The following is a 23,150-nucleotide window of genomic DNA, read 5'->3' as shown; positions in this document are numbered from 1 at the left end:
CTCTGTGTAAGTGAGTGTGAGGCTGTGATGGTCCTCCATGTTACTGATGGTATCTCAGTCTTGTGTAATCACTGTGTGTGATGAGGTTAGGCTGTGACCTTACTCAGGAATTACTAACCTCATCACATGCAGTGATTACACAAGACTGAGATACCATCAGTAACATGGAGTACCATGACAGCCTCACACACAGTTACACAGGCTCTGACCTTACTCAGGAATTACTAACCGCATCACACACAGTGATTACACAAGACTGAGATACCATCAGTAACATGGAGTACCATCACAGCCTCACACACAGTTACACAGGCTGTGACCTTACTCAGGAATTACTGTGTAACTGTGTGTGAGGATGTGATGGTACTCCATGTTACTGATGGTATCTCAGTCTTGTGTAATGACTGTGTGTGATGGTGTAATGACTGTGTGTGATGAGGTTAGTGATTCCTGAGTAAGGTCAGAGCCTGTGTAAGTGCATGTGAGGATGTAATGGTACTCCATGTTACTGATGGTCTCTCAGTCTTGTGTAATCACTGTGTGATGAGGTTAGTAATTCCTGAGTAAGGTCAGAGCCTGTGTAAGTGTGTGTGAGGCTGTGATGGTACTCCATGTTACTGATGGTGTCTCAGTCTTGTGTAATCACTGTGTGTGATGAGGTTAGTAATTTCTGAGTAAGGTCAGAGCCTGTGTAAGTTCATGTGAGGTTGTGATGGTACTCCATGTTACTGATGGTCTCTCAGTCTTGTGTAATCACTGTGTGATGAGGTTAGTAATTCCTGAGTAAGGTCAGAGCCTGTGTAAGTGTGTGTGAGGCTGTGATGGTACTCCATGTTACTGATGGTGTCTCAGTCTTGTGTAATCACTGTGTGTGATGAGGTTAGTAATTCCTGAGTAAGGTCAGAGCCTGTGTTAGTGTGTGTGAGGCTGTGATGGTACTCCATGTTACTGATGGTGTCTCAGTCTTGTGTAATCACTGCATGTGATGAGGTTAGTAATTCCTGAGTAAGGTCAGAGCCTGTGTAAGTCTGTGTGAGGCTGTGATGGTACTCCATGTTACTGATGGTTTCTCATTCTTGTGTAATCACTGCATGTGATGAGGTTAGTAATTCCTGAGTAAGGTCAGAGCCTGTGTAAGTGTGTGTGAGGATGTGATGGTACTCCATGTTACTGATGGTTTCTCAGTCTTGTGTAATCACTGTGTGATGAGGTTAGTAATTCCTGAGTAAGGTCAGAGCCTGTGTAAGTGCATGTGAGGATGTGATGGTACTCCTTGTTACTGATGGTTTCTCAGTCTTGTGTAATCACTGTGTGTGATGAGGTTAGTAATTCCTGAGTATCGTCAGACCCTGTGTAAGTGTGTGTGAGGCTGTGATGGTACTCCATGTTACTGATGGTGTCTCAGTCTTGTGTAATCACTGTGTGTGATGAGGTTAGTAATTTCTGAGTAAGGTCAGAGCCTGTGTAAGTGTGTGTGAGGCTGTGATGGTACTCCATGTTACTGATGGTATCTCAGTCTTGAGTAATCACTGTGTGTGATGCCGTTAGTAATTCCTGAGTAAGGTCAGAGCCTGTGTAACTGTGTGTGAGGCTGTGATGGTACTCCATGTTACTGATGGTATCTCAGTCTTGTGTAATCACTGCATGTGATGAGGTTAGTAATTCCTGAGTAAGGTCACAGCCTGTGTAACTGTGTGTGAGGATGTGATGGTACTCCATGTTACTGATGGTATCTCAGTCTTGTGCAATGACTGTGTGTGATGGTGTATTGACTGTGTGTGATGAGGTTAGTGATTCCTGAGTAAGGTCAGAGCCTGTGTAAGTGCATGTGAGGATGTGATGGTACTCCATGTTACTGATGGTCTCTCAGTCTTGTGTAATCACTGTGTGATGAGGTTAGTAATTCCTGAGTAAGGTCAGAGCCTGTGTAAGTGTGTGTGAGGCTGTAATGGTACTCCATGTTACTGATGGTGTCTCAGTCTTGTGTAATCACTGTGTGTGATGAGGTTAGTAATTTCTGAGTAAGGTCAGAGCCTGTGTAAGTGTGTGTGAGGCTGTGATGGTACTCCATTTTACTGATGGTATCTCAGTCTTGTGTAATCACTGTGTGTGATGCGGTTAGTAATTCCTGAGTAAGGTCAGAGCCTGTGTAACTGTGTGTGAGGCTGTGATGGTACTCCATTTTACTGATGGTATCTCAGTCTTGTGTAATCACTGCATGTGATGAGGTTTGTAATTCCTGAGTAAGGTCACAGCCTGTGTAACTGTGTGAGAGGATGTGATGGTACTCCATGTTACTGATGGTATCTCAGTCTTGTGTAATGACTGTGTGTGATGGTGTAATGACTGTGTGTGATGAGGTTAGTGATTCCTCAGTAAGGTCAGAGCCTGTGTAAGTGCATGTGAGGATGTGATGGTACTCCATGTTACTGATGGTATCTCAGTATTGTGTAATCACTGCGTGTGATGAGGTTAGTAATTTGTGAGTAAGGTCAGACTCTGTGTAAGTGAGTGTGAGGCTGTGATGGTACTCCATGTTACTGATGGTATCTCAGTCTTGTGTAATCACTGTGTGTGATGAGGTTAGGCTGTGACCTTACTCAGGAATTACTAACCTCATCACATGCAGTGATTACACAAGACTGAGATACCATCAGTAACATGGAGTACCATGACAGCCTCACACACAGTTACACAGGCTCTGACCTTACTCAGGAATTACTAACCGCATCACACACAGTGATTACACAAGACTGAGATACCATCAGTAACATGGAGTACCATCACAGCCTCACACACAGTTACACAGGCTGTGACCTTACTCAGGAATTACTGTGTAACTGTGTGTGAGGATGTGATGGTACTCCATGTTACTGATGGTATCTCAGTCTTGTGTAATGACTGTGTGTGATGGTGTAATGACTGTGTGTGATGAGGTTAGTGATTCCTGAGTAAGGTCAGAGCCTGTGTAAGTGCATGTGAGGATGTGATGGTACTCCATGTTACTGATGGTGTCTCAGTCTTGTGTAATCACTGTGTGTGATGAGGTTAGTAATTTCTGAGTAAGGTCAGAGCCTGTGTAAGTTCATGTGAGGTTGTGATGGTACTCCATGTTACTGATGGTCTCTCAGTCTTGTGTAATCTCTGTGTGATGAGGTTAGTAATTCCTGAGTAAGGTCAGAGCCTGTGTAAGTGTGTGTGAGGCTGTGATGGTACTCCATGTTACTGATGGTGTCTCAGTCTTGTGTAATCACTGTGTGTGATGAGGTTAGTAATTCCTGAGTAAGGTCAGAGCCTGTGTTAGTGTGTGTGAGGCTGTGATGGTACTCCATGTTACTGATGGTGTCTCAGTCTTGTGTAATCACTGCATGTGATGAGGTTAGTAATTCCTGAGTAAGGTCAGAGCCTGTGTAAGTCTGTGTGAGGCTGTGATGGTACTCCATGTTACTGATGGTTTCTCATTCTTGTGTAATCACTGCATGTGATGAGGTTAGTAATTCCTGAGTAAGGTCAGAGCCTGTGTAAGTGTGTGTGAGGATGTGATGGTACTCCATGTTACTGATGGTTTCTCAGTCTTGTGTAATCACTGCGTGTGATGAGGTTAGTAATTCCTGAGTAAGGTCAGAGCCTGTGTAAGTGTGTGTGAGGCTGTGATGGTACTCCATGTTACTGGTGGTTTCTCAGTCTTGTGTAATCACTGTGTGTGATGAGGTTAGTAATTCCTGAGTAAGGTCAGAGCCTGTGTAAGTGTGTGTGAGGCTGTGATGGTACTCCATGTTACTGATGGTGTCTCAGTCTTGTGTAATCACTGTGTGTGATGAGGTTAGTAATTCCTGAGTAAGGTCAGGGCCTGTGTAAGTGTGTGTGAGGCTGCGATGGTACTCCATGTTACTGATGGTTTCTCAGTCTTGTGTAATCACTGCATGTGATGAGGTTAGTAATTCCTGATTAAGGTCACAGCCTGTGTAAGTGTGTGAGGTTTTGATGGTACTCCATGTTACTGATGGTCTCTCAATCTTGTGTAATCACTGTGTGATGAGGTTAGTAATTCCTGAGTAAGGTCAGAGCCTGTGTAAGTGCATGTGAGGATGTGATGGTACTCCTTGTTACTGATGGTTTCTCAGTCTTGTGTAATCACTGTGTGTGATGAGGTTAGTAATTTCTGAGTAAGGTCAGAGCCTGTGTAAGTTCATGTGAGGTTGTGATGGTACTCCATGTTACTGATGGTCTCTCAGTCTTGTGTAATCACTGTGTGATGAGGTTAGTAATTCCTGAGTAAGGTCAGAGCCTGTGTAAGTGTGTGTGAGGCTGTGATGGTACTCCATGTTACTGATGGTGTCTCAGTCTTGTGTAATCACTGTGTGTGATGAGGTTAGTAATTCCTGAGTAAGGTCAGAGCCTGTGTAAGTGTGTGTGAGGCTGTGATGGTACTCCATGTTACTGATGGTGTCCTCAGTCTTGTGTAATCACTGCATGTGATGAGGTTAGTAATTCCTGAGTAAGGTCAGAGCCTGTGTAAGTGTGTGTGAGGATGTGATGGTCCATGTTACTGATGGTTTCTCATTCTTGTTTAATCACTGCATGTGATGAGGTTAGTAATTCCTGAGTAAGGTCAGAGCCTGTGTAAGTGTGTGTGAGGCTGTGATGGTACTCCATGTTACTGATGGTTTCTCAGTCTTGTGTAATCACTGCGTGTGATGAGGTTAGTAATTCCTGACTAAGGTCAGAGCCTGTGTAAGTGTGTATGAGGATGTGATAGTACTCCATGTTACTGATGGTATCTCAGTCTTGTGTAATCACTGTGTGTGATGAGGTTAGTAATTCCTGAGTAAGGTTAGAGCCTGTGTAAGTGTGTGTGAGGCTGTGATGTTACTCCTTGTTACTGATGGTTTCGCAGTCTTGCTAACATTATGAATGTGTGTAAGGTAAGGTGGGCATCCTTATGTAGTGCTACAGCGGCATAGCGATCGCAATGAATTAGCATAAAATCGCAGTTGAGCATTTGCAGTTGCGATCGGTAGTGAATCAGGCCCCAAGTCTCTTGTGCTCCATCATGGATATCCTTAAAACTTGGACTGTAACGCGTTTGGGAACTCAATATATAATCGAATGGTGTCCTGTGTCCAGTACAATTTGTCCCTGTATGGTGTCCTCTGTATATTACAATATGTTCCTGTATGGTGTCCTCTTTACATTATAATATATCCTTGCATGACATCCTCTATACAGTACAATATATCCTCGCACAGTATCATGTGTACAGTAAAATATGTCCCTGTATGGTGTCCTCTGTACAGTATAATGTGTACTTGTATAGTGTCTTCTGTACAGTACAAAATGTTCTTATATGGTGTCTTGTGTACAGTACAATATGTCCCTGTATGGTGTCCAGTGTACAGTACAAAATGTCCCTGTATGGCGTCCTGTGTACAGTACAATATGTCCCTGTATGGGGTCCTGTGTACAGTACAATATGTCCCTGTATGGGGTCCTGTGTACAGTACAATATGTCCCTGTGTGTGGTCCTGTGTACAGTACAATATGTCCCTGTGTGTGGTCCTGTGTACAGTACAATATGTCCCTATAAGGTGTCCTGCTGCAAGTCTTGATGGTGCATCTAAAGAGAAACCAGGCGGTATTGCAGCGTGTACTTAGTCCTTGCACATACATACGCACGGATGTTCACCAGGGAAGGGCTTTGTATCAGCATTCACATGAAGTCACAGACGGGCGACCGCTAATATGTGCAGAAACGGGTGTTTCTACGTCCACCTCTGAATACGCCCCATAGAGTGCAGGTGCTCTGCTTCTGGAGTTATTACACATAACTCAGCTCTGCTGCAAATCTGAGCTCCCCCTTCTCAGAGGTGACGGGACGGAGCAAGTGACCGCGGCAGCCATCACCATTAGGCTGCAAACCTCTGGCGTTACGAAGCATTGCTCTCTGGTGCCATTCATAACATGGAGGTAAGAACGGAAATACACTGATATTAATGGCCTTAACAAAGAGGCCCTCACACACCGGCGGACGCTAATGCAGTCGCAATTGCGTCTGCATGCTAATGCCTCAGCTGATGGAATTTTTACATGCGCCCACTGGCTACAACTTTAATCCACCACTTTATGTGAAAAGTCGCACCATCTGCTGCATTATTGGACATTAGCGCAGCCCCATGGCAGCTCAGAATTTCTGACAGAACATGACCACCGTTGCCAGTGCAACTGTGAAAAAGGCGCAGTCGCTGTCTGTGACACGCCCATGACTAGCCAGCCATCCCCCTATTACCACCCAGGACCGCGTTCTGCGTCCCCAGCGGCGACCATCAGGGACGCCTGTGCAGTGCGATTTGTACACACACCGAATAACATTGACGACTTGTGTGTAAAATGGACGTGCTCCTCTGACAGACGCGATATTTACTATTCTAGCACCCGGAATACAAGCTGGATAAATCTCCACATGGCTGGTGTCTAATTATCAATAACGAATGTTTCCTTCAGGCCAATAAGCGGAGATGGGGGACAGATAGAGACGCAGGTAAGGGTCCTATCCACAGTAATTCTGCCGTATGATGTAAGGTGCCGGTAATCACCGTAGGTTACAGGGTTATCCAAGATTTATAGCAGCTTTCAGTCTCTGCGTCATTTTATTCATTTCTGACATCTTTTTACTGATTGCTGTCCTGTTTCTGCCATTCTGAGAGGACGTTGATGTGTATATGAGAATACAGGAACAGACCTCTGTGACTGCTGCTCTAACACCTCTGTGACTGCCGCCCTAACACCTCTGTGACTGCCGCTCTAACACCTCTGTGACTGCCGCTCTAACACCTCTGTGACTGCCGCTCTAACACCTCTGTGACTGCCGCCCTAACACCTCTGTGACTGCCGCCCTAACACCTCTGTGACTGCCGCTCTAACAGCTCTGTGACTGCTGCTCTAACAGCTCTGTGACTGCCGCTCTAACAGCTCTGTGACTGCCGCTCTAACAGCTCTGTGACTGCTGCTCTAACACCTCTGTGACTGCTGCTGCTCTAGCACCTCTGTGACTGCCACCCTAACACCTCTGTGACTGCCGCTCTAACACCTCTGTGACTGCCGCCCTAACACCTCTGTGACTGCCGCCCTAACACCTCTGTGACTGCCGCTCTAACAGCTCTGTGACTGCTGCTCTAACAGCTCTGTGACTGCCGCTCTAACAGCTCTGTGACTGCCGCTCTAACAGCTCTGTGACTGCTGCTCTAACACCTCTGTGACTGCTGCTGCTCTAGCACCTCTGTGACTGCCACCCTAACACCTCTGTGACTGCTGCTCTAACACCTCTGTGACTGCTACTCTAACACCTCTGTGACTGCCGCCCTAACACCTCTGTGACTGCTGCTCTAACACCTCTGTGACTGCCGCTCTAACACCTCTGTGACTGCCGCCGTAGCACCTCTGTGACTGCCGCTCTAACACCTCTGTGACAGCTGCCCTAACACCTCTGTGACTGCTGCCCTAACACCTCTGTGACTGCTGCCCTAACACCTCTGTGACTGCCGCTCTAACACCTCTGTGACTGCCGCTCTAACACCTCTGTGACTGCCGCCGTAGCACCTCTGTGACTGCCGCTCTAACACCTCTGTGACTGCTGCCCTAACACCTCTGTGACTGCTGTTCTAACACCTCTGTGACTGCTGCCCTAACACCTCTGTGACTGCTGCTCTAACACCTCTGTGACTGCCGCTCTAACACCTCTGTGACTGCCGCTCTAACACCTCTGTGACTGCTGCTCTAACACCTCTGTGACTGCTGCCCTAACACCTCTGTGACTGCTGCACTAACACCTCTGTGACTGCTGCCCTAACACCTCTGTGACTGCTGCCCTAACACCTCTGTGACTGCTGCTCTAACACCTCTGTGACTGCCGCTCTAACACCTCTGTGACTGCTGCTCTAACACCTCTGTGACTGCTGCTCTAACACCTCTGTGACTGCCGCCCTAACACCTCTGTGACTGCTGCTCTAACAGCTCTGTGACTGCTGCTCTAACACCTCTGTGACTGCTGCCCTAACACCTCTGTGACTGCCGCTCTAACACCTCTGTGACTGCTGCCCTAACACCTCTGTGACTGCTGCTCTGTGACCTCTGTGACTGCTGCTCTAACACTGCTGCTCTAACACCTCTGTGACTGCTGCTGCTCTAACACCTCTGTGACTGCCGCCCTAACACCTCTGTGACTGCTGCTGCCCTAACACCTCTGTGACTGCCACCCTAACACCTCTGTGACTGCTGCTGCCCTAACACCTCTGTGACTGCCGCCCTAACACCTCTGTGACTGCTGCCCTAACACCTCTGTGACTGCCACTCTAACACCTCTGTGACTGCCGCTCTAACAACTCTGTGACTGCTGCTCTAACACCTCTGTGACTGCCGCCCTAACACCTCTGTGACTGCTGCTCTAACACCTCTGTGACTGCCGCTCTAACACCTCTGTGACTGCTGCTCTAACACCTCTGTGACTGCTGCTCTAACACCTCTGTGACTGCCGCCCTAACACCTCTGTGACTGCTGCTCTAACAGCTCTGTGACTGCTGCTCTAACACCTCTGTGACTGCTGCCCTAACACCTCTGTGACTGCCGCTCTAACACCTCTGTGACTGCTGCCCTAACACCTCTGTGACTGCTGCTCTGTGACCTCTGTGACTGCTGCTCTAACACTGCTGCTCTAACACCTCTGTGACTGCTGCTGCTCTAACACCTCTGTGACTGCCGCCCTAACACCTCTGTGACTGCTGCTGCCCTAACACCTCTGTGACTGCCGCCCTAACACCTCTGTGACTGCCGCCCTAACACCTCTGTGACTGCCGCCCTAACACCTCTGTGACTGCCGCCCCAACACCTCTGTGACTGCCACTCTAACACCTCTGTGACTGCCGCCCTAACACCTCTGTGACTGCTGCTGCCCTAACACCTCTGTGACTGCCGCCCTAACACCTCTGTGACTGCTGCCCTAACACCTCTGTGACTGCTGCCCTAACACCTCTGTGACTGCCGCCCTAACACCTCTGTGACTGCCGCCCTAACACCTCTGTGACTGCCGCCCTAACACCTCTGTGACTGCTGCTCTGTGACCTCTGTGGCTGCTGCTCTAACACCTCTGTGACTGCCGCCCTAACACCTCTGTGACTGCTGCTCTAACACCTCTGTGACTGTCAACATCTTTATTGTCTGATTGGCCAGCGTTCCATAGTTTACATTAATGAGGGTGATTGTGTTCTCCCTTAATCCCTGGTCAGGGATGAGCTTCATTTTATGTTATAGATTTATATTCTTGCTAATGATATATTTTGAAAGATATTTCGCAGAATTGTGTATTTAATATGATCACATGACTCTATATATAAATGTATAAAAACTATTTATCCATCACAATTTGTCATAGTACAAACAAATTAATCAGTAGCGAATTTGGCTCTGAGAAAAATAATTTGCTCTGTGACTGCTGCGCTAACACCTCTGTGACTGCCGCCCTAACACCTCTGTGACTGCTGCCCTAACACCTCTGTGACTGCCACCCTAACACCTCTGTGACTGCCGCCCTAACACCTCTGTGACTGCCGCCCTAACACCTCTGTGACTGCCACTCTAACACCTCTGTGACTGCCGCCCTAACACCTCTGTGACTGCTGCTGCCCTAACACCTCTGTGACTGCCGCCCTAACACCTCTGTGACTGCTGCCCTAACACCTCTGTGACTGCTGCCCTAACACCTCTGTGACTGCCGCCCTAACACCTCTGTGACTGCCGCCCTAACACCTCTGTGACTGCCGCCCTAACACCTCTGTGACTGCCACCCTAACACCTCTGTGACTGCTGCTCTGTGACCTCTGTGGCTGCTGCTCTAACACCTCTGTGACTGTCAACATCTTTATTGTCTGATTGGCCAGCGTTCCATAGTTTACATTAATGAGGGTGATTGTGTTCTCCCTTAATCCCTGGTCAGGGATGAGCTTCATTTTATGTTATAGATTTATATTCTTGCTAATGATATATTTTGAAAGATATTTCGCAGAATTGTGTATTTAATATGATCATATGACTCTATATATAAATGTATAAAAACTATTTATCCATCACAATTTGTCATAGTACAAACAAATTAATCAGTAGCGAATTTGGCTCTGAGAAAAATAATTTGCAAGAATATAAATCTATAAAATAAAAAGACTAAAATAATAAAAATATTCTCTAATTGTCATAAAACGTCCAATACTAATTAAATATAATTTCTGTTATAAATGTTAATAAATTTTTTTAAATAATTTCAGCTGATAATTTGCTCTCTAGTGCAGGTAGAAAATGACTCTATAATGCTGGGTACACACTGACAGATATATTGAGCGATCAGTTGATATGCAGACATATCAATGAGGTGTGTACCCACATTACGTAATACAGATTTTTGAGGCTCGTCAGACTTGCTGCATGACTGCCCGATGTGCATCGATGTTACCGATATTTACGCTGTTGAACGTCGTCTGACTATGAGAAGGCAGCAGTGGGTGTCCTTATGCAGGGCTGTGCTTGGAAAACATTCTGATTATACAGTATATCATTCATTTATTTTTTCAAACCCTTTATTTCAAACTAGCTATTAGGCCCAGCGTGTATGGTTTATGTAATATTTTATTCATATTCTCTCATTTCCTCTCTCCTGTTACACCTGCATTGTCTCAGTTTCTCTATCTCCTGCGTTGTCTCTCTCCTGTTACACCTGCATTGTCTCCGTTTCTCTGTCTCCTGTGTTGTCTCTCTCCTGTTACACCTGCATTGTCTCCGTTTCTCTGTCTCCTGCGTTGTCTCTCTCCTGTTACACCTGCATTGTCTCCTGTTTCCCTGTCTCTTGTGTCTCTCTCCTGTTACACCTGCATTGTCTCCATTTCCCTGTATCCTGATTCTCTCTCCTGTGTTGTCTCTCTCCTCTTACACCTGCATTGTCTCCTTTTCTCTATCTCCTGCATTATCTCTGTTTCTCTGTCTCCTGTGTTGTCTCTCTCCTGTTGCACCTGCATTGTCTCCTGTTTCCCTGTCTCTTGTGTCTCTCTACTGTTGCACCTGCATTGTCTCCTATTTCCCTGTCTCTTGTGTCTCTCTCCTGTTGCACCTGCATTGTCTCCTGTTTCCCTGTCTCTTGTGTCTCTCTCCTGTTACACCTGTATTGTCTCCGTTTCTCTGTCTCCTGTGTTGTCTCTCTCCTGTTACACCTGCATTGTCTCCGTTTCTCTGTCTCCTGTGTTGTCTCTCTCCTGTTGCACCTGCATTGTCTCCGTTTCTCTGTCTCCTGTGTTGTCTCTCTCCTCTTACACCTGTATTGTCTCCGTTTCTCTGTCTCCTGTGTTGTCTCTCTCCTGTTACACCTGCATTGTCTCCGTTTCTCTGTCTCCTGTGTTGTCTCTCTCCTGTTGCACCTGCATTGTCTCTGTTTCTCTGTCTCCTGTGTTGTCTCTCTCCTGTTGCACTTGCATTGTCTCCATTTCCCTGTCTCCTGTGTTGTCTCTCTCCTGTTGCACCTGCATTGTCTCCGTTTCCCTATCTCCTGTGTTGTCTCTCTCCTGTTGCACCTGCATTGTCTCCATTTCTCTGTCTCCTGTATTGTCTCTCTCCTGTTGCACCTGCATTGTCTCCATTTCCCTGTATCCTGATTCTCTCTCCTGTGTTGTCTCTCTCCTCTTACACCTGCATTGTCTCCTTTTCTCTATCTCCTGCATTTTCTCTGGCTCCTGTGTTGTCTCTCTCCTGTTGCACCTGCATTGTCTCTGTCTCCTGTGTTGTCTCTCTCCTGTTGCACTTGCATTGTCTCCATTTCCCTGTCTCCTGTGTTGTCTCTCTCCTGTTGCACCTGCATTGTCTCCGTTTCCCTATCTCCTGTGTTGTCTCTCTCCTGTTGCACCTGCATTGTCTCCATTTCTCTGTCTCCTGTATTGTCTCTCTCCTGTTGCACCTGCATTGTCTCCATTTCCCTGTATCCTGATTCTCTCTCCTGTGTTGTCTCTCTCCTCTTACACCTGCATTGTCTCCTTTTCTCTATCTCCTACATTTTCTCTGGCTCCTGTGTTGTCTCTCTCCTGTTGCACCTGCATTGTCTCCTTTTCTCTATCTCCTGCATTGTCTCTCTCCTATTGCACCTGCATTGTCTCCTGTTTCCCTGTCTCTTGTGTCTCTCTCCTGTTACACCTGCATTGTCTCCTGTTTCCCTGTCTCTTGTGTCTCTCTCCTGTTGCACCTGCATTGTCTCCTGTTTCCCTGTCTCTTGTGTCTCTCTCCTGTTGCACCTGCATTGTCTCCTGTTTCCCTGTCTCTTGTGTCTCTCTCCTGTTGCACCTGCATTGTCTCCTGTCTCCCTGTCTCTTGTGTCTCTCTCCTGTTGCACCTGCATTGTCTCCATTTCTCTGTCTCCTGTGTTGTCTCTCTCCTGTTGCACCTGCATTGTCTCCATTTCTCTGTCTCCTGTGTTGTCTCTCTCCTGTTGCACCTGCATTGTCTTTGTTTCTCTGTCTCCTGTGTTGTCTCTCTCCTGTTGCACTTGCATTGTCTCCGTTTCCCAGTTTCCTGTGTTGTCTCTCTCCTGTTGCACCTGCATTGTCTCCGTTTCTCTGTCTCCTGTGTTGTCTCTCTCCTGTTACACCTGCATTGTCTCCTTTTCTCTATCTCGTGCGTTGTCTCTCTCCTGTTGCACCTGCATTGTCTCCGTTTCCCTATCTCCTGTGTTGTCTCTCTCCTGTTGCACCTGCATTGTCTCCATTTCCCTGTATCCTGATTCTCTCTCCTGTGTTGTCTCTCTCCTCTTACACCTGCATTGTCTCCTTTTCTCTATCTCCTGCAGTTTCTCTGGCTCCTGTGTTGTCTCTCTCCTGTTGCACCTGCATTGTCTCTGTTTCTCTGTCTCCTGTGTTGTCTCTCTCCTGTTGCACTTGCATTGTCTCCATTTCCCTGTCTCCTGTGTTGTCTCTCTCCTGTTGCACCTGCATTGTCTCCGTTTCCCTATCTCCTGTGTTGTCTCTCTCCTGTTGCACCTGCATTGTCTCCATTTCTCTGTCTCCTGTATTGTCTCTCTCCTGTTGCACCTGCATTGTCTCCATTTCCCTGTATCCTGATTCTCTCTCCTGTGTTGTCTCTCTCCTCTTACACCTGCATTGTCTCCTTTTCTCTATCTCCTGCATTTTCTCTGGCTCCTGTGTTGTCTCTCTCCTGTTGCACCTGCATTGTTTCCTTTTCTCTATCTCCTGCATTGTCTCTCTCCTATTGCACCTGCATTGTCTCCTGTTTCCCTGTCTCTTGTGTCTCTCTCCTGTTACACCTGCATTGTCTCAGTTTCACTGTCTCCTGTGTTGTCTCTCTCCTGTTGCACCTGCATTGTCTCCTGTTTCCCTGTCTCTTGTGTCTCTCTCCTGTTGCACCTGCATTGTCTCCTGTTTCCCTGTCTCTTGTGTCTCTCTCCTGTTGCACCTGCATTGTCTCCGTTTCTCTGTCTCCTGTGTTGTCTCTCTCCTGTTGCACCTGCATTGTCTCCATTTCTCTGTCTCCTGTGTTGTCTCTCTCCTGTTGCACCTGCATTGTCTCTGTTTCTCTGTCTCCTGTGTTGTCTCTCTCCTGTTGCACTTGCATTGTCTCCGTTTCCCTGTCTCCTGTGTTGTCTCTCTCCTGTTACACCTGCATTGTCTCCTTTTCTCTGTCTCGTGCGTTGTCTCTCTCCTGTTGCACCTGCATTGTCTCCGTTTCCCTATCTCCTGTGTTGTCTCTCTCCTGTTGCACCTGCATTGTCTCCATTTCCCTGTATCCTGATTCTCTCTCCTGTGTTGTCTCTCTCCTCTTACACCTGCATTGTCTCCTTTTCTCTATCTCCTGCAGTTTCTCTGGCTCCTGTGTTGTCTCTCTCCTGTTGCACCTGCATTGTCTCCGTTTCTCTGTCTCCTGTGTTGTCTCTCTCCTGTTGCACCTGCATTGTCTCCGTTTCTCTGTCTCCTGTGTTGTCTCTCTCCTCTTACACCTGCATTGTCTCCTTTTCTCTATCTCCTGCATTGTCTCTCTCCTGTTGCACCTGCATTGTCTCCTTTTCTCTATCTCCTGCATTGTCTCTCTCCTGTTGCACCTGCATTGTCTCCTGTTTCCCTGTCTCTTGTGTCTCTCTACTGTTGCACCTGCATTGTCTCCTGTTTCCCTGTCTCTTGTGTCTCTCTCCTGTTACACCTGTATTGTCTCCGTTTCTCTGTCTCCTGTGTTGTCTCTCTCCTGTTACACCTGCATTGTCTCCGTTTCTCTGTCTCCTGCATTGTCTCTCTCCTGTTGCACCTGCATTGTCTCCGTTTCTCTGTCTCCTGCATTGTCTCTCTCCTGTTGCACCTGCATTGTCTCCTGTTTCCCTGTCTCTTGTGTCTCTCTCCTGTTGCACCTGCATTGTCTCTCTTTCTCTGTCTCCTGTGTTGTCTCTCTCCTGTTGCACCTGCATTGTCTCTCTTTCTCTGTCTCCTGTGTTGTCTCTCTCCTGTTACACCTGCATTGTCTCTGTTTCTCTATTTCCTGTGTTGTCTCTCTCCTGTTGCACCTGCATTGTCTCCGTTTCTCTGTCTCCTGTGTAGTCTCTCTCCTGTTGCACCTGCATTGTCTCTCTTTCTCTGTCTCCTGTGTTGTCTCTCTCCTGTTGCACCTGCATTGTCTCTCTTTCTCTGTCTCCTGTGTTGTCTCTCTCCTGTTGCACCTGCATTGTCTCCGTTTCTCTGTCTCCTGTGTAGTCTCTCTCCTGTTGCACCTGCATTGTCTCTCTTTCTCTATCTGCTGTGTTGTCTCTCTCCTGTTGTACCTGCATTCTCTCTCTTTCTCTGTCTATTGTATTGTCTCTCTCCTGTTGCACCTGCGTTTTCTGTGTTTCTCTGTCTCTTGCATTGTCTTACGCTTTCATTACATGTATTTTTAACGTTTAAATGTTTCTTCCTGCGATTTCTCCTGACAGAGGCGATAAGGAAAGTGTTTGAAGCACGGGACTACATGGTAGAAGAACACAAAGATCTGACGGGGAATGAGATCTTACGCATCATGAAGGAATATCAGGAAAAGGATCACTCTAAGAGTGACAGCTTTGTGTGTTTTGTTCTGTCGCACGGTGGTAAAGGGATTGTGTTTGGTACAGATGAACAAGAGGTGCCAATCAAGAATCTTACCAACTACGTCAATGGTCAGAATTGTGAGTCACTACGTGGTAAACCCAAGGTGTTCTTCCTTCAGGCGTGCCAAGGAGAAGAGTATGACAAAGGAGTCCCCTATCATAGTGACAGCATTGGCCCTACATATGAAGATGATGGCAAGGGGGGTCGACTTCCGACCAATGCTGATTTCCTAACAGGTTTTGCCACCGTTGAAGATTATGTCGCTCTGAGAAATACTAGACATGGTTCTGTGTATATTCAGGAGCTGTGCAGTACATTGATAGATCCACTTTATTTGTAAGTACAATTATTGTAAAAATTGCATTTAAAAAAGTCAGAAAGTACACATTAAGGTGTGTGTGTGTATGTGTGTGTGTGTGTGTGTGTGTGTGTGTATGTGTTTGTGTGTGTGGGGGGGATAAATCATTGAATGTACTCATATTGCATGTACTGGCAAAATATGATTCCACCTGCCTCATGCTAGGTGCAAGAGATGTCAGGAGACGCCCTCCCTTCCCTGTATGCATAACATGGAACTCTGGGCCTGATTTAGAGCCGGACGCTCTGACAAGAGCGCTCGCTCTGAATCAGGGCTGGCCTAGCTGAAAATGGAGCGGCCTCCTGGCCTCTTGCATAGCTGTGGGTAGCCACCCACAGCTTATGCGAGCGGCCAAAAAGATGGTCGCGATGGTCAAGACCATCGCGACCATCGGGCTTGCGACGAGACCCTTGCGGTAGGGTCTCGTCTGCCGCAAGCCCGGAGTGCTTTTGGCTCTATCAGAATGAGACCCTCTATCTACACGTACACGATACTCTAAAAAAACATAACAGTTGTGTGTAATTGCCATGTCACCGCCCAGTTCCCTCCCGTCACACACAGAGATTCGGCAAAGAATTGTCCACCTCAGAATAGGACAGAAATATTATTATTATTATTATTATTACATGTTATATATAGTGCGCCACAAGTGGTCCGCAGCGCCGTACATACAGTAAAGGGTACACAGAACATTACATTACAATACAGTCAACAAAATATAAACAGAGCACAAGTAACAATTAGTAACACAATTCTACATACACAATACAGCTGGTAAGGTGACGGCTGTCATAGAAGTGCTAGAGAAGAGGCTGTGAGACAGTGGGGAGGAGGACCCTGCTCCTAGGAGCTTACAATCTACAGAATACAGTATGTAATACAGCACATAATGCACATAATACAGTACAGAATACAGTATGTAATACAGCACATAATAAAGCACATAATACAGTACAGAATACAGTACAGAATACAGTATGTAATACAGCACATAATAAAGCACATAATACAGTACATAATAAAGCACATAATACAGTACAGAATAAAGCACATAATACAGTACAGAATACAGTATGTAATACAGCACATAATAAAGCACATAATACAGTACAGAATACAGTACATTATACAGTACAGAATACAGTATGTAATACATCACATAATAAAGCACATAATACAGTACAGAATACAGTACATTATACAGTACAGAATACAGTATGTAATAAAGCACATAATAAAGCACATAATACAGTACAGAATACAGTACATTATACAGTACAGAATACAGTATGTAATAAAGCACATAATAAAGCACATAATACAGTACAGAATACAGTATGTAATAAAGCACATAATAAAGCACATAATACAGTACAGAATACAGTACAGAATACAGTATGTAATAAAGCACATAATAAAGCACATAATACAGTACAGAATACAGTACAGAATACAGTATGTAATAAAGCACATAATAAAGCACATAATACAGTACATAATACAGTACAGAATACAGTACAGAATACAGTATGTAATACATCACATAATAAAGCACATAATACAGTACAGAATACAGTACATTATACAGTACAGAATACAGTATGTAATACAGGACATAACAGTACACAGTACAGCTGGGAAGGTGACGGCTGTCATAGAAGTGCTAGAGAAGAGACTGTGAGACAGTGGGGAGGAGGACCCTGCTCCTAGGAGCTTACAATCTACAGAATACAGTATGTAATACAGCACATAATAAAGCACATAATACAGTACAGAATACAGTATGTAATACAGCACATAATAAAGCACATAATACAGTACAGAATACAGTATGTAATAAAGCACATAATAAAGCACATAATACAGTACAGAATACAGTACATAATACAGTACAGAATACAGTATATAATAAAGCACATCATAAAGCACATAATACAGTACAGAATACAGTACATAATACAGTACAGATTACAGTATGTAATACAGCACATAACACAGTACAGAATACAGTATGTAATACAGCACATTACACAGTACAGAATACAGTACATAACATAGTACATAATACAGTACAGAATACAGTACAGAATACAGTATGTAAGCACATAATAAAGCACATAATACAGTACAGAATACAGTACATGATACAGTACAGAATACAGTATGTAATACAATACAGAATACAGTATGTAATACAGCACATAATACAGCACATAATACAGTACAGAATACAGTACAGAATAAAGCACATAATACAGTACAGAATACAGTACAGAATACAGTATGTAATAAAGCACATAATAAAGCACATAATACAGTACAGAATACAGTACATAATACAGTACAGAATACAGTATGTAATAAAGCACATAATACAGTACAGAATACAGTATGTAATAAAGCACATAATACAGTACAGAATACAGTACACAATATAGTACACAATACAGTACATAATACAGCACATAATAAAGCACATAATACAGTACAGAATACAGCACATACCACAGTACATAATACAGTACAGAATACAGCACATAACACAGTACAGCTGGGAAGGTGAAGGCTGCCATAGAAGTGCTAGAGAAGAGGCTGTGAGACAGTGGGGAGGAGGACCCTGCTCCTAGGAGCTTACACTCTACAGAATACAGCACATAATACAGCACATAATACAGTACAGAATACAGTACATACCACAGTACATAATACAGTACAGAATACAGCACATAACACAGTACAGAATACAGTACATAATAAAGCACATAATACAGTACAGAATACAGTATGTAATAAAGCACATAATAAAGCACATAATACAGTACAGAATACAGTACATAATACAGTACAGAATACAGTATGTAATAAAGCACATAATACAGTACAGAATACAGTACAGAATACAGTATGTAATAAAGCACATAATACAGTACAGAATACAGTACACAATATAGTATGTAATACAGCACATAATAAAGCACATACCACAGTACAGAATACAGCACATACCACAGTACATAATACCGTACAGAATACAGCACATAACACAGTACAGAATACAGTACATAATAAAGCACATAATACAGCACATAATAAAGCACATAATACAGTACAGAATACAGTACATAATACAGCACATAATAAAGCACATAATACAGTACAGAATACAGTATGTAATATAGCACATAATAAAGCACATAATACAGTACAGCATACAGTACAGAATATAGTATGTAATACAGCACATAATAAAGCACATAATACAGTACAGAATATAGTATGTAATACAGCACATAATACAGTACAGAATACAGTACATAATACAGTACACAATATAGTACACAATACAGTACATACTACAGCACATAATAAAGCACATACCACAGTACAGAATACAGCACATACCACAGTACATAATACAGTACAGAATACAGTACATAACACAGTACAGAATACAGTACATAATAAAGCACATAATACAGCACATAATAAAGCACATAATACAGTACAGAATACAGTACAGAATACAGCACATAATAAAGCACATAATACAGTACAGAATACAGTACAGAATACAGTATGTAATACAGCACATAATAAAGCACATAATACAGTACAGAATACAGTACAGAATATAGTATGTAATACAGCACATAACACAGTACAGCTGGGAAGGTGAAGGCTGCCATAGAGGTGCTAGAGAAGAGGCTGTGAGACAGTGGGGAGGAGGACCCTGCTCCTAGGAGCTTACACTCTACAGAATACAGCACATAATACAGTACATTATACAGCACATAACACAGTACACAATACAGCACATAACACAGTACAGAATACAGTACAGAATACAGTATGTAATACAGCACAGAATACAGTACAGAATACAGTACAGAATACAGTACAGAATATAGTATGTAATACAGCACACAATACAGTACAGAATACAGTACAGAATACAGTATGTAATACAATACAGAATACAGTATGTAATACAGCACATAATACAGTACATAATACAGTATGTAATACAATACAGAATACAGTATGTAATACAGCACATAATACAGTACAGAATACAGTACAGAATACAGTATGTAATACAATACAGAATACAGTATGTAATAAAGCACATAATACAGTACAGAATACAGTACATAACACAGTACATAATACAGCACATAACACAGTACAGAATACAGTATGTAATACAGTACAGAATACAGTACATAATACAGTACAGAATACAGTATGTAATACAGCACATAGCACAGTACAGAATACAGTATGTAATTCAGCACATAACACAGTACAGAATACAGTATGTAATACAGCACATAACACAGTACAGAATACAGTACATAACACAGTACATAATACAGTACAGAATACAGTACATAACACAGTACAGAATACAGTACATAATAAAGCACATAATACAGCACATAATAAAGCACATAATACAGTACAGAATACAGTACAGAATACAGCACATAATAAAGCACATAATACAGTACAGAATACAGTACAGAATACAGTATGTAATACAGCACATAATAAAGCACATAATACAGTACAGAATACAGTACAGAATATAGTATGTAATACAGCACATAACACAGTACAGCTGGGAAGGTGAAGGCTGCCATAGAGGTGCTAGAGAAGAGGCTGTGAGACAGTGGGGAGGAGGACCCTGCTCCTAGGAGCTTACACTCTACAGAATACAGCACATAATACAGTACATTATACAGCACATAACACAGTACACAATACAGCACATAACACAGTACAGAATACAGTACAGAATACAGTATGTAATACAGCACAGAATACAGTACAGAATACAGTACATAATACAGTACAGAATATAGTATGTAATACAGCACATAATACAGTACAGAATACAGTACAGAATACAGTATGTAATACAATACAGAATACAGTATGTAATACAGCACATAATACAGTACATAATACAGTATGTAATACAATACAGAATACAGTATGTAATACAGCACATAATACAGTACAGAATACAGTACAGAATACAGTATGTAATACAATACAGAATACAGTATGTAATAAAGCACATAATACAGTACAGAATACAGTACATAACACAGTACATAATACAGCACATAACACAGTACAGAATACAGTATGTAATACAGTACAGAATACAGTACATAATACAGTACAGAATACAGTATGTAATACAGCACATAGCACAGTACAGAATACAGTATGTAATTCAGCACATAACACAGTACAGAATACAGTATGTAATACAGCACATAACACAGTACAGAATACAGTACATAACACAGTACATAATACAGCAGATAACACAGTACAGAATACAGTATGTAATACAGCACATAGCACAGTACAGAATACAGTATGTAATTCAGCACATAACAGTACAGAATACAGCACATAACACAGTACAGAATACAGTACATAACACAGTACATAACACAGTACATAATACAGTATGTAATACAGCACATAACACAGTACAGAATACAGTATGTAATTCAGCACATAACACAGTACAGAATACAGTATGTAATACAGCACATAACACAGTACATAATACAGTACATAACACAGTACATAATACAGTATGTAATACAGCACATAGCACAGTACAGAATACAGTATGTAATTCAGCACATAACACAGTACATAATACAGTACATAATACAGCACATAACACAGTACAGAATACAGTATGTAATACAGCACATAGCACAGTACAGAATACAGTATGTAATTCAGCACATAACAGTACAGAATACAGCACATAACACAGTACAGAATACAGCACATAACACAGTACATAACACAGTACATAATACAGTACAGCTGGGAAGGTGAAGGCTGCCATAGAGGTGCTAGAGAAGAGGCTGTGAGACAGTGGGGAGGAGGACCCTGCTCCTAGGAGCTTACACTCTACAGAATACAGTACATAATACAGCATATAACACAGTACAGAATACAGTACATAATACAGCACATAACACAGTACAGAATACAGCACATAACACAGTACAGAATACAGTACATAACACAGTACATAATACAGCACATAACACAGTACATAATACAGCACATAATACAGTACAGAATACAGTACATAATACAGCACATAGCACAGTACAGAATACAGCACATAACACAGTACATAACACAGTACAGAATACAGTACATAATACAGCACATAGCACAGTACAGAATACAGCACATAACACAGTACATAATACAGTACAGAATACAGTACATAACACAGTACAGAATACAGTACATAATACAGCACATAACACAGTACATAATACAGTACAGAATACAGCACATAACACAGTACAGAATACAGTACATAACACAGTACATAATACAGTACATAATACAGTACAGAATACAGTACATAACACAGTACAGAATACAGTACATAACACAGTACATAATACAGTACAGAATACAGTACATAACACAGTACATAATACAGTACATAACACAGTACATAATACAGTACATAATACAGTACAGAATACAGTACATAACACAGTACATAATACAGTACAGAATACAGTACATAACACAGTACAGAATACAGTACATAACACAGCACATAACACAGTACATAATACAGTACAGAATACAGCACATAACACAGTACAGAATACAGTACATAACACAGTACATAATACAGTACAGAATACAGTACATAACACAGTACATAACACAGTACAGCTGGGAAGGTGAAGGCTGTTATAGAGGTGCTAGAGAAGGAGGCTGTGAGACAGTGGGGAGGAAGACCCTGTTCCTAGGAGCTTACAATATAGAATACTCAAACATGCGTAACCTTGGCTTCTGCGCAGGCGCTGTACGCCAAAATCTGCTTGATCACTTTCAGCACCAGGCCCACGTGGTTCTTAATCCGGCCCTGCTACACAGAAGAACTAAATCTACCCCTATGGGTAACAAGTTAGTATACAGCGGTCACATCATTTGTGCATCACACAGAACTGGACACTGGTGGCAGAGAGATATATGCAAAGGGCGTCAGCTGCTTATTTTATTTTTGTTTTAAGAAGGTTACACATATGGTTGGGGGGAAAAGGACAGAAGTTTTAAAAGGGATGGGTTGGTGGAAAGGTGAGAAGGGGGATGGGGAAGGGCTGGAGCCAATGGGCCAGTTTTTGAGAGAACAAATGTGGGTGCTGGAGAGTGCTGGGGAGTGCTAGGGGGTGCTGGGGGGTGCTGGGGAGTGCTGGGGGGGTGCTGGAGAGTGGTAGAGAGTGCTAGGGGGTGCTGGGGGGTGCTAGGGGGTGCTGGGGGGTGCTTGGGGAGTGCTGGGGGGTGCTGGGGAGTGCTAGGGGGTGCTGGGGAGTGCTGTGGGGTGCTGGGGAGTGCTGGGGAGTGCTGGGGGGTGCTGGGGAGTGCTGGGGGGTGCCGGGGAGTGCTGGGGTGCGCAGGGCAGTGCTGGGGAGTGCTAGGGGGTGCTGGGGAGTGCTAGGGGGTGCTGGGGAGTGCCGGGGAGTGCTGGGGGGTGCTGGGGGGGAGTGCTGGGGGGGTGCTGGGGAGTTCTGGGGTGTGCTGGACGGTGCTGGGGAGTGCTAGGGGGTGCTGGGGGGGTGCTGGGGGGGTGCTGG

At 43.9% G+C, this 23,150-nt stretch overlaps 1 protein-coding gene across 1 annotated transcript in view; it reads left to right on the top strand.

Moving 5' to 3' along the window:
- LOC148436173 (caspase-8-like) overlaps positions 1-23,150 on the top strand; it is a 141,320-nt gene that overhangs the window by 106,009 nt on the left and 12,161 nt on the right. The window contains exons 7-8 of the mRNA XM_088465250.1: positions 6,430-6,538; positions 14,990-15,479. Of these exons, the coding sequence (XP_088321376.1) occupies positions 6,430-6,538; positions 14,990-15,479 (599 nt within the window). The remainder of the gene's footprint in view (positions 1-6,429; positions 6,539-14,989; positions 15,480-23,150) is intronic.

Source organism: Taudactylus pleione, unplaced genomic scaffold (genome assembly GCF_031769625.1).
Source record: "Taudactylus pleione unplaced genomic scaffold, aTauple2 ptg001928l, whole genome shotgun sequence".
Classification (NCBI taxonomy): Eukaryota; Metazoa; Chordata; class Amphibia; order Anura; family Myobatrachidae; genus Taudactylus; species Taudactylus pleione.
Note: the sequence above shows the minus strand (reverse complement) of the source record. Positions and strands in the feature narration are given on the sequence as shown.